Source organism: Nanorana parkeri, unplaced genomic scaffold, assembly GCF_000935625.1.
Source record: "Nanorana parkeri isolate BGI_ZX_2015 unplaced genomic scaffold, ASM93562v1 scaffold920, whole genome shotgun sequence".
Classification (NCBI taxonomy): Eukaryota; Metazoa; Chordata; class Amphibia; order Anura; family Dicroglossidae; genus Nanorana; species Nanorana parkeri.
In genome coordinates, this window is record NW_017307188.1 from 223,669 (window position 1) to 236,252 (window position 12,584).

General features: G+C 48.6%; 1 protein-coding gene across 1 annotated transcript; it reads right to left on the minus strand.

Annotated features, from left to right (window-relative positions):
- Window positions 1-272: 272 nt before the first annotated feature.
- Window positions 273-5,993, minus strand: PSPN (persephin). The gene is made up of 2 exons (XM_018566113.1): window positions 5,870-5,993; window positions 273-696 (listed from the first exon to the last, which is right to left on the minus strand). The coding sequence occupies exons 1-2, from the start codon at window positions 5,991-5,993 to the stop codon at window positions 299-301; spliced, it is 522 nt and encodes a 173-aa protein (XP_018421615.1). The 3' UTR covers window positions 273-298.
- Between the last annotated feature and the right edge of the window lie 6,591 nt (window positions 5,994-12,584).

The window sequence follows — 12,584 nt, forward strand, 5'->3', positions numbered from 1 at the left end:
CTGTTGGTAGTGGGAGATCACATGACTCATGGCTCCTAGATCTGTCTGAATAGCCATTCAGTTATGTTCAGCCCATACACTGGCTACATAGGTCTGTTAATGCCTTTGGTCCCAATCCACTATCTATGTTAAATCTGCAGACACTTGGCTGCCCATAGGTCCAGATTCCCATTCTTTTTTTTCTCCCTCCACTCGCAGTCCTGCCATGTGTATTCTGAGAGGCAGCTATATAGATTACATTCATAAATAGATTCTATACTGCCGTGCTCTACAGTGTCTCTATCATGGTCTGGCAAAGTCAGCCAACACAGCCGCACGCCGCAGCAGAGAGCTTCTCCACGGTATGCCACCGGTGGTTGTCGTCCAAGAATGCTACATCCTCGTAGTGCGTGGGCCGACAGCAGGGCCCACCAAATATCTTCTCCTCCAGGAGGGAAGGGAGGTCACTTTTCTGCAACAGCCGGGACAGGATCAGGTCATGGTTGGTACGAGATCTGGGACAACCTCCGCTGCAGTACTTAAAGAGGACAGTCTCTTCTGAATCGTACCCAAGCCCCAGGTCACCCACTCGAAGAAGCAGCGTCTTCAGGCGGCATTCTCGATCCTCTAAACGTGGCCAACCCCCAGCCTGGGCCAGCCTCCTCCTGAAACGTGGATGTGGACCGCTGCCAGGCAATGCAGAGAAGCTGCCCGTATCTGTGCGGAGACACAAGTAGTAAAGGAACACTACAACTTCTGCAAGTTAACCATTGAGGGCAAACTAATGCAACCCGGCTTGTTTACTGAGATCGCAATGTATTATTATTGTACTGAACATGATGAAAACCAATCAAATAACATACAACAATGGACACTGAAAAATGTTAATTTAGGAAATTGGCAGAGCATCATCTCTGTCACCGCCCTGGCAGTGCATCTTCCTTCTGGGCGCATGCCAGCATCTGTTGAAAAGATCATAATTTGGGTGTACCAAGTCACTTCTGGTCCGTGATGATTGTCTATTTTTGGCCTAGTTGACCCAGGATTTCTATTGTAAACACCGGTCTTTGGAGCGCCACGTATTGTGATGATTCATAAAGCTTTAAGTAGCTTTTTTGAAGACCTTAAAGCCCAACTGAACCGACATTGGAGCATCAAAATTAAAGGTTTTCAATGTCATACAGTTTGATTTCTTTCTAAAGCAGCCACAGCCTGGGTAGAAGAGCCTGTCCCCTGCCACAGCCTGGGTAGAAGAGCCTGTCCCCTGCCAGCAGCCTGGGTAGAAGAGCCTGCCACTGCCTGGGTAGAAGAGCCTGTCCCTTGCCACTGCCTGGGTAGAAGAGCCTGTCCCCTGCCACTGCCTGGATAGAAGAGCCTGTCCCCTGCCACTGCCTGGGTAGAAGAGCCTGTCCCTTGCCACTGCCTGGGTAGAAGAGCCTGTCCCCTGCCACTGCCTGGATAGAAGAGCCTGTCCCCTGCCACTGCCTGGGTAGAAGAGCCTGTCCCTTGCCACTGCCTGGGTAGAAGAGCCTGTCCCCTGCCACTGCCTGGATAGAAGAGCCTGTCCCCTGCCACTGCCTGGGTAGAAGAGCCTGTCCCTTGCCACTGCCTGGGTAGAAGAGCCTGTCCCCTGCCACTGCCTGGATAGAAGAGCCTGTCCCCTGCCACTGCCTGGGTAGAAGAGCCTGTCCCTTGCCACTGCCTGGGTAGAAGAGCCTGTCCCCTGCCACTGCCTGGATAGAAGAGCCTGTCCCCTGCCACTGCCTGGGTAGAAGAGCCTGTCCCTTGCCACTGCCTGGGTAGAAGAGCCTGTCCCCTGCCACTGCCTGGATAGAAGAGCCTGTCCCCTGCCACTGCCTGGGTAGAAGAGCCTGTCCCTTGCCACTGCCTGGGTAGAAGAGCCTGTCCCCTGCCACTGCCTGGATAGAAGAGCCTGTCCCCTGCCACTGCCTGGGTAGAAGAGCCTGTCCCTTGCCACTGCCTGGGTAGAAGAGCCTGTCCCCTGCCACTGCCTGGATAGAAGAGCCTGTCCCCTGCCACTGCCTGGGTAGAAGAGCCTGTCCCTTGCCACTGCCTGGGTAGAAGAGCCTGTCCCCTGCCACTGCCTGGATAGAAGAGCCTGTCCCCTGCCACTGCCTGGGTAGAAGAGCCTGTCCCTTGCCACTGCCTGGGTAGAAGAGCCTGTCCCCTGCCACTGCCTGGATAGAAGAGCCTGTCCCCTGCCACTGCCTGGGTAGAAGAGCCTGTCCCTTGCCACTGCCTGGGTAGAAGAGCCTGTCCCCTGCCACTGCCTGGATAGAAGAGCCTGTCCCCTGCCACTGCCTGGGTAGAAGAGCCTGTCCCTTGCCACTGCCTGGGTAGAAGAGCCTGTCCCCTGCCACTGCCTGGATAGAAGAGCCTGTCCCCTGCCACTGCCTGGGTAGAAGAGCCTGTCCCTTGCCACTGCCTGGGTAGAAGAGCCTGTCCCCTGCCACTGCCTGGATAGAAGAGCCTGTCCCCTGCCACTGCCTGGGTAGAAGAGCCTGTCCCTTGCCACTGCCTGGGTAGAAGAGCCTGTCCCCTGCCACTGCCTGGATAGAAGAGCCTGTCCCCTGCCACTGCCTGGGTAGAAGAGCCTGTCCCTTGCCACTGCCTGGGTAGAAGAGCCTGTCCCCTGCCACTGCCTGGATAGAAGAGCCTGTCCCCTGCCACTGCCTGGGTAGAAGAGCCTGTCCCTTGCCACTGCCTGGGTAGAAGAGCCTGTCCCCTGCCACTGCCTGGATAGAAGAGCCTGTCCCCTGCCACTGCCTGGGTAGAAGAGCCTGTCCCTTGCCACTGCCTGGGTAGAAGAGCCTGTCCCCTGCCACTGCCTGGATAGAAGAGCCTGTCCCCTGCCACTGCCTGGGTAGAAGAGCCTGTCCCTTGCCACTGCCTGGGTAGAAGAGCCTGTCCCCTGCCACTGCCTGGATAGAAGAGCCTGTCCCCTGCCACTGCCTGGGTAGAAGAGCCTGTCCCTTGCCACTGCCTGGGTAGAAGAGCCTGTCCCCTGCCACTGCCTGGATAGAAGAGCCTGTCCCCTGCCACTGCCTGGGTAGAAGAGCCTGTCCCTTGCCACTGCCTGGGTAGAAGAGCCTGTCCCCTGCCACTGCCTGGATAGAAGAGCCTGTCCCCTGCCACTGCCTGGGTAGAAGAGCCTGTCCCTTGCCACTGCCTGGGTAGAAGAGCCTGTCCCCTGCCACTGCCTGGATAGAAGAGCCTGTCCCCTGCCACTGCCTGGGTAGAAGAGCCTGTCCCTTGCCACTGCCTGGGTAGAAGAGCCTGTCCCCTGCCACTGCCTGGATAGAAGAGCCTGTCCCCTGCCACTGCCTGGGTAGAAGAGCCTGTCCCTTGCCACTGCCTGGGTAGAAGAGCCTGTCCCCTGCCACTGCCTGGATAGAAGAGCCTGTCCCCTGCCACTGCCTGGGTAGAAGAGCCTGTCCCTTGCCACTGCCTGGGTAGAAGAGCCTGTCCCCTGCCACTGCCTGGATAGAAGAGCCTGTCCCCTGCCACTGCCTGGGTAGAAGAGCCTGTCCCTTGCCACTGCCTGGGTAGAAGAGCCTGTCCCCTGCCACTGCCTGGATAGAAGAGCCTGTCCCCTGCCACTGCCTGGGTAGAAGAGCCTGTCCCTTGCCACTGCCTGGGTAGAAGAGCCTGTCCCCTGCCACAGCCTGGGTAGAAGAGCCTGTCCACTGCCAGCAGCCTGGGTAGAAGAACCTGTCCCCTGCCACTGCCTGGGTAGAAGAGCCTGTCCCCTGCCACAGCCTGGGTAGAAGAGCCTGTCCCCTGCCACAGCCTGGGTAGAAGAGCCTGTCCCCTGCCACTGCCTGGGTAGAAGAGCCTGTCCCCTGCTACATCTGAAACCCCTGCATTCTCCCACAGGCACACCATACCATCTACTGATTCACTTTTTCAGCAAATGTTATCACCCATGGACAATGTAGACCAAGTCTGACACCCCAACTTACAGATGCACTTGCAACCCCCCCCAACTGATGCTCCCAGACCCGAAACCACCCCTCCCCCTCCTTATGATAAGGTATATGTACCCCCTTCCCCTGCGTCAGGGCATTTTAGCCCCATGCTCCCTAACTTGAGCCTAACCTCCAGTATATAAAAACTGCAACCCTTCCAATCCTTCCACCCTTCCAATCAAGGCCACTGGACTTGCTGTATATTTCCTGAAGACGTTTCGCTGGTCATCAGACTACCCCTATTTGCTTAATAACACCTACTAGCTCCATTCATGCAAATGCAATTAACACCTCACCCCCATGACGTCTCTGACCCCATGCTGGACATGATAAACAGATGATGTGGATTGGAACATTCACCATATGTATTCCCAGAGTATTTTTTGTACAAGTCATTCTGAATTGAAAAAGCTGGTCGGATGAGCAGCGAAACGTCTTCAAGAAAAATACAGCAAGTCCAGGCGCCTTGATTTCTGTTTAACAGATATACCATGACCTGGAGGAATGAGAACCTTCACAGGCAAAAGCCCTTAGTCTGAATTTGTTTGTATAGCACTCAGTATCCCTGTTTCATCAAAGCTGCAGGAGCATCTTATAGGGGGACTAAGGCATGCCAAAGTGGCCTCTCAGTCAATATTACTGCATGTCGTTTTAGCATACCTTAAAGTAGACCTTCAGTGCTCAGATCTATTTTAACCCCCCTCCCCTCGCCTAGGTAGGAACGACATGCCCTGCCCCCGCAGCCTCCTGGGATATTTTTGTACAAGTCATTCTGAATTGAGAAAGCTGGTCGGATGACCAGTGAAACGTCTTCAAGAAACACACAGCAAGTCCAGGTGCCTTGATTTATGTTTCACAGATGTACCCTGACCTGGATGAATGAGAACCTTTACCAATGAATGAAATAACTTACACCCATACACATAAAGTTTCCAGTGTAGAGTTGAAGAGAGGTACGTATGCTGACAACCTGTAATTTCCCATCGCCTGTACAATGTTCACATAGCACTACAGTAACCCCCCCCCCTCCCCATTCCTTTTACATTTCTGGATTACTTAACCCCATCGGGGCTGTTTAAACAGACTCCCGGCGACTTTTGCCGCCGGGACTCTGTTTAAACTTGTAGAGCCGACTGTCGGCTTTACAACAGAAGCGATCCTGGCGACTTACCTGTTACCAGATTGCTTCTGCGTCCCGAAGAAGGGGCCGCCGCCGTGCTTCCCAGGCTCCGTTGTCCCTCCTACGGGCCCAGGAGCGGGAGCTGGGGAGGAGGTCGACGAACTTCCATTCATCGATCCACAGGACTAAAATGTGGAATATAACATGGGTGCAAAAAATGAAAAAAAGGCCTCAGTCATGAAGGGGTTAATGGACGCACTTTACCTAATTATGTAATACAATAATAAGCACTCTGACTGTCGCAGTGATTTGTGGGTCATCTCCACCTAAATCTGGGGACTCTCTTGAAATATTTTGGGGACTCCGATGAGATATCCCCCACCAAAATGTGCCAAACTCAATCAGCCATTGCACAGACCTTTGGGGGGTCAGAGGGAGGGACACCTCAGCGCTGGAGTACCATACCAGCAGGTGACCTCCGTTTTGGTTGGAGAGAATAGTAATCAAATGGTCACTCTGTGTCAGCGATCTATTTTCATGGGGAAATGCTCCCAATCAGTTTTGGACTTTATAATTAACTGAAGATTGTAGGGGAAAAAAGAAAAAAAAAGACCCCCGGCCTGCAGACACAATATATATAAATATATCAAAAACATAAAAAAAGATATAAAAATATCCAAAAATAATATACAATAATAAACTAATATTGCCCCAATATGCAAAAAAAGTATCAAATAAATGTAACATTTGAATCATATTGAATACTTGGCTGTCTACATACCTCTCTGTGACTCCGATCCTCGTCCTTCCACCCCGCTTGTGCCAGCGCTGCCCACAGCCGCCGCAGGGGTCACACCTCCCAGTAGGGTCAAAGTGAAGGTGACCCAGAGTGACTCGCACCTCATCCTGTGTACCGCGCCTCACCCAATCTGTGTGGAGAATCTGCAGACCCCCAAATTTATACCCATTGCCTGGGATGTATTAACCTGTCACATACCGAACCTTTCCAGATCCAGCACATGGTGCATAGAACAGAGGGGGGGAGTGTACGGAAAAATCAAAGTAGGATTTCCTTAATTCCTCACCCCTGCATCACCCACCCCTAAGAATGTGCCATGTGTATCGTCATGTACACTGCGTATAGATATTCATATTGTTCTATTTATCTATCTCATTCTTTTCTTTCTATCTATCTATCATCTATATCATTCATTTCTATGTATCTATGATCTATGTATCTTGTCTGCCTATGTATGTCTGTATATATCGATCTATCTCATTCTTTTCTTTCTATCTATCTATCTATCTATCTATCTATCTATCTATCTATCATCTATCTATCTATCATCTATCTATCTATGTATCTCATTCTTTTCTATCTATCTATCTATGTCTGTATCTATCTATCTATCTATCTATCTATCTATCTATCTATCTATCTATCTATCTATCTATCATCTATCTCATTCTTTTCTATCTATCTGTCTATCTATCTATCTCATTCTCTTTATCTATCTATCTATCTCATTCTCTTTATCTATCTATCTATCTATCTATCTATCTATCTATCTATCTATCTCATTAATATCTATCTATCTATCTATCTATCTATCTATCTATCTATCTATCTATCTATCTATCTATCTATCTATCTATGTCTGTATATATCTATCTATCTATCTATCTATCTATCTATCTATCTATCTATGTCTGTATCTATCTATCTATCTATCTATCTATCTCATTAATATCTATCTATCTATCTATCTATCTATCTATCTATCTATCTATCTATCTATGTCTGTATATATCTATCTATCTCATTCTTATCTGTCTGTCCTTCTGTCCCGTGTTTCTCTTTCTCGGTATCATGATATCACTGAGGAATTTTAGGTAACAAGCAGGGAAGATAAGAGCACGCTGCACAAATAATTTGACGTAGATTAGACGTAGAACACTGAACAGTCTTCATCGTAGACGTACATATATCATTGTTCTATACTTTTAGTTTAATGTACAAAGCTAATATTCCAGGTGAAGGATCCTTACTGTGTTTTTTAGAAAATGTGACGACTTTTTAAATACAAATGCCAGTCACATGGCTGAGAATAAAGATCCTCGTACTTGTGCAGATGACCAAAAACAGCCACACCTAAAATTCTTCATAGGCGACAAGTTAAAAGCATTTTACTGTTCATCAGTTTAGTGTTATCAGTGATTGATGGCCCTAGAATTATTGCTCACACTCTGACATTCGCGGTGATATGTAACATGTGCAGCGCAATCGTTTTCATATGTAAGCGCACCAAACGCGTTTTTGCGTTTGTATGTGCATGTTTTTTTGGTTTTTTTTTTATATGTGGCTAATTTTTTTTTCTTACACTTAACTCTATTGCTATCACATAGGGGGATAGCAAGCCCTCTATGCAATAGCAAATATGGAGTGACAGGTCCTCTTTATGGAGACAATCAGGAAGCCAGGCGCTGTGTAATGACTCGCCGCCCGGCTTCCTGATTGGTTGGGAAGCTGGCCAGTCATGAAGCCAAGGGGGCGAGTCATTACACGTTGCCCAGCTTCCTTAATGAGACTTCCGGTATCGATATTCGGTATCCGCGAATACCGGGGAAAAAAATATCGGTACACAAAAGAAACGGTATCGGTGCATCCCTACTATAGAGTGTCACTTGAGTGACAGCTCTGGAGCGGCCGACATTACTTTCAAGATGGTGGCACTGAGCAGTAGTCTCAGGGCTTTTAGATATCTACACAAGGGAGGCTAAATTACGTGCCTAATATACGTTAAATGCACATATACGCTTTTGGAAAGAGTGCTGTTGAAGTAAATGGTCCTGTGACAGGGTCTCTTTAAAGTGAACCTGTCATGATAGGGCTATAAAACTGCCATTTCCAATATATTTTAATAGCTAAATGCTCCCAGCACTAGTGGAACTACCGGGGTCGCAGCGGTCGCATGTGCAGGGCCGGTGCAAGCATTTTTGCCTACACAGGCGAAGGTGCACTTTTGCGTTTTTTCCGCCCTCACCCCTTCAGCGCCCTCAGGCAGCCGCTTGACTTGCCTTTGTGGTAGTGCCGGGCCTGCGCATGTGCAACTGTGCCCTGGAATCCGGCCACTTGGGGAGGGACGCCCAGAAAGCAAGAAGAGGGCCCGGCACCAGTAAACAGCAAGGTGCCGACATTGCCTCCTGGGACTACAGCTCTCAGCATGCAGCAGGCCAACACTCCGTTGGTCCCTCCCACGGTCATGGTTTCCTGCACCGGGTCCCTGAGGTTTTCTAGTTTTGCCTCTGGCTCCCAGGGTGCTAAGATTCACTCCTTAGCAAGTCACCACACAGGGCGCAGGGGGTTCTTCACAGTTAGAGCGGTTAGGGTCTGGAACTCGCTGCCACAGGAAGTGATCTCAGCCAAGAGTGTGGAAGCATTCAAGCGACTCCTGGACGAGTTCCTGGGAGACCATAACATACAGGGGTACAGGTATTGCTAAGAGAAAATCACACATGGACACATATACATGCACACACCAGCTCATAAATGCATACACGCAATAGGTTGGACTTGATGGACTTATGTCTTTATTCAACCTCAATACTATGTAACTATGTAACTAGCCCAGAATTCAGCCGGTTTGAAGTATCTGGTTGCATGCTTTTCTTTTGCTAAGCATTGATGCCAGAGATGGAGCACAAGCATATTGTAACTTTTGAAACAAGTCATCAATGGAAGGACCCATGGGCCCCTTTCACACCTGCATTCGATTGGGTCTGACTGTTTCAGGGAAACCTGATTGGATGCCCCATGTTAAGGTGCCCATACACCTTACGATTATCGTACGCGATCGCGTTTTTGTCCGATAATCGCAAGGTGTGTGGGCAGTGTACAACCGCAAATACTGTACAATCATACGACTTGACTTTCAAGCATGTTTGAAAACTTTGGTTGATCGTACGATTATTGCAAGTTCGGTGGCGTTTCCGTACGTCAAAAATCGTACGATCTACACTGCTCATGCACAAACGAAAATACGTGCGGTTGATTACCGCAATTCGTCCGGGTGCTTTTCTTTACTTAAGGCTAATTTAACCTTGTGATAATCGGGGCATAATGGGGCGGCCGTACGACGGTTCGATCATCGGACGAAAAGTGTCGTCCGATAATCGTAAGGTGTATGGCCACCTTTGGTGAATGGGCAGTCAGATCTAAACGGATGGGCTTCCTTTTACATCCAGCCACCCCCAGCTCCGGACAGGTCCAGGCGGTATTCCATTTTGGCGGACCTGATTGTTCCGGATCGGGGGTAATCTAGTGCACACAGACACACGTCCATTTACATCCGACTCCTCTTAGGCCAACATGGGTCTGGAAATGTTAATTTTTTTCCTCCATCGCAAGATCGCAGTTAGGTCTACTTTCAGGGCAAATATCTCAGCAGTGGAGTGCTTGGGGGAAATAGGAAACTGTCTACCGGGAATTTAAATATCAGCTTTGGGTGCAATGTTACTTTAAGCCATACATGTTAACATTTGGTTGGCTGATCAGCTCCAGAGGTCACAGATAGAAGTACCTGCATTGCCTTTATCAATCAATATGGGGCTTTTGTTTCTAGTACAAGAAGTACCAGTAATTAATTAGTGATGGCGGGGGCTCTTTGTGCCAGCAAGGGTTAACTATGGAAAGGGTATTCAGGAATGGGGGTCGTGAATAGGAATTCCTGCTCTGATTACAGACAGATTTGGAGCAGAATGGCTTTTACGTAGAGGATATAGGATTAGGTGTTCATCACGAAGGGAAGATTCTGCACACTCCTGCTAACCCCCTCTATGTCTGGTAAAAGGATCAGACACAGACTCCCCTCCTTTATACTTATCAGATATCATGGCTCTAAATACATCTCCTCATTGCACCTTTCACATTTTTGAAGAGAGCTGATAAAATTACCTTATGTGTTGTTTTCTGCAACCCCAACATGTCATTGCATCTTTATTTAGTTATCCCCAAATGGCAGCACATCATTCTTCTGGGTCCACATTTGTCAGCGTGTCATTCTTCTGGGACCACAAGTGTCAGCATGCCATTGTTCTTGGACTATGAGTGTTCGCGTGCCATTGCCATTTGACCTTAAGTGTCAGTGTGACATTGTACTGGGTTCACAAGTGTCAGTGTGCCAATGTTTTGAGACCACAAGTGTCAGTGTGCCGTTGCTTTGAGACCATAAGTGTCAGTGTGCCATTGTTCTAGGACCACACATGTCAGTGTGCCATTGTTCTGAGACATCAAGTGTCAGTGTGCCATTGTTCTGGTACCACAAGCTTGTGTGTCGTTGTTCTGGGTGCACAAGTGAGAGTGTTCGATTGTTCTGGGACCACAAGCGGCAGAAGGCCATTGTTCAGAAAACCCAAGTGTCAGAGGAACATTCTTCCAAAAACCATAGTCTCAGTGGGCCTATGTTCTGGGACTCCAAGCATAAGTGTGCCATAGCTTTTGGAACCCAAAGTGGCAGTATTGTCCATTGTTCTAGTATACCAAATCCAGTTTGAATTGTACTATGACCCTCTTCATTACCATGACCTTTAGGGCTAGTTCCCACCATCCACAGTGTGTTCCGGCCCGATTGTGGCCGGAACGTACTGGATCGTATTGCAGCTGGCTCACTTTGTTAAGGGGCGGGAGGGGGCATGGTGGTGCATTGAACTCAATGGCAGCACAGCCATGCCCATGAGCCACAGTGTGATCGGCCGCACGGGAACATGTGGCACATCAATGCCTGCGTTCCGGTCCAATCAGAAAAAATTGTGCTTGGAGCATTTTTTCGGACCGGACCGGACCGGAACGCAGGCATTGGTGTGCCACACGTTGCCGTGCGGCCGCAGTGCCATTGAGTCCGAAGCTCCGCAACATCCCCTCCCACCCCAACACAAAGTGAGTTGGGTTCCAATAGGATCCAGTGCGTTCCGGCACCAATCGGGCCAGAACGCACTGTGGCTGGTGTGAACTAGCCTTCAGCAAGTGAGCTGCTAAATCACTCTGAAGTGTTGTCCAAGGCAAGTCACATGTCTTGCTCCCCCATGGTGACAGATTCTCCCACTCTAGTCAAATTGGTAATCTATATATTAGACTTCCTATGATTAGAATAGGGGGAGCATGTTGTCCTTGGAAGAGAAGGGACATACTGTGCAAGGTCTGTAAAAGTTTGGATGGGACCAGGCACAAAGGAAGGTTATGAATGACTTTTGGAAATTTTTGGAAAAGTAGGTAATGGGATGGGCACATTTTATGCAGGTGGAGTTACAGGCATAAAGGCCATTAGGTCTAGAGCAGGGTATGGCTTATATCTTGCTTCGAGGACAAGATGCATCCAGTTACGTTGCTCTTCCCAAATGCCAGTGTGCGTTTTTTTTTTGGACTGCAAGCATCAGTGCGCCATTTCTCTTTAACCCCATGTATCGCTGTGTCAAGATTTGAGAACCCAAAGTGTCCCTGTGTTAGTATTCAGGAAATATCAGGTTCCCGAATACTAGTATCAGGTGTATCATTGTTCTGGGACACCACATGTTACTATGGCACTTTTGGCCCTACTACACTCATACAAGCAGAAATGTTGTCAGCAGACAATGGACGAGCATGCTGTTGGGTGGAACCGAAAAACATGGAGAGAACAGAACCCCAATGCCATAGGGAAATAATCCGGCCACTATGCAGCCCACCCTGCCATTGCCCATAGAACATGTTGGTCATGGTATGGAATACGTCTTTGTAAATAACAGATTTGTGATTAGAGTCCACTGACATTGTTGGTTGTAGATGAAAACAGAATGTAGGCTAGCCATGGAGAAGTCTTTGATTTAGGGTGGTTGGTCAAGAGGCATGCAGAACCTTGGGTTCATAGCAAGGATACAGCCTCATACAGAGCCATTTACACCAGACTTCATACTACTGTCCCTGGCTTTTCCCTGGCTTGTGGGCCATTATCAGTGCAGTGAGTGGAAATTGTTTCTATGTGGTTGGGCTTGGGAAACAAACAAAAAAAAAGTATGACCTGTATGGAACAGTGGACCATGCCTATGCAATGTGTGTTGGCATGGCTGCTGTAGTCTCCTCCAGGGGTTGAGAGACAGGGTGACTACACAGGAGCAAAGCAGAGAGTTGTCACCCCACAACAGGAGACACCTGAAGAAGGAACTTTGTGGCAGGATCACCTGGTATTCTGTTAATGAAGTCTGCAGACTTAAAACATATGAAATGTGTGAAATGGCATGTCAAAAAGATGAGTTTTTAGTGATTGGGTTTAAATCTACTTCACATAATATATTTAAGTTAAAGGTTACTGGTGTGTTTACATAAAAGCCAAATAGACTAATGTCACCAGGCCGGTATTTATTGTTCCTCATCCAATATCATGAATGTCTGCTTGGATCCATTAAGGCCTATACCTCCCAAGACAGATCTTCCAGTTTCAAGTCCTTCAAGCCATAAAGCACAT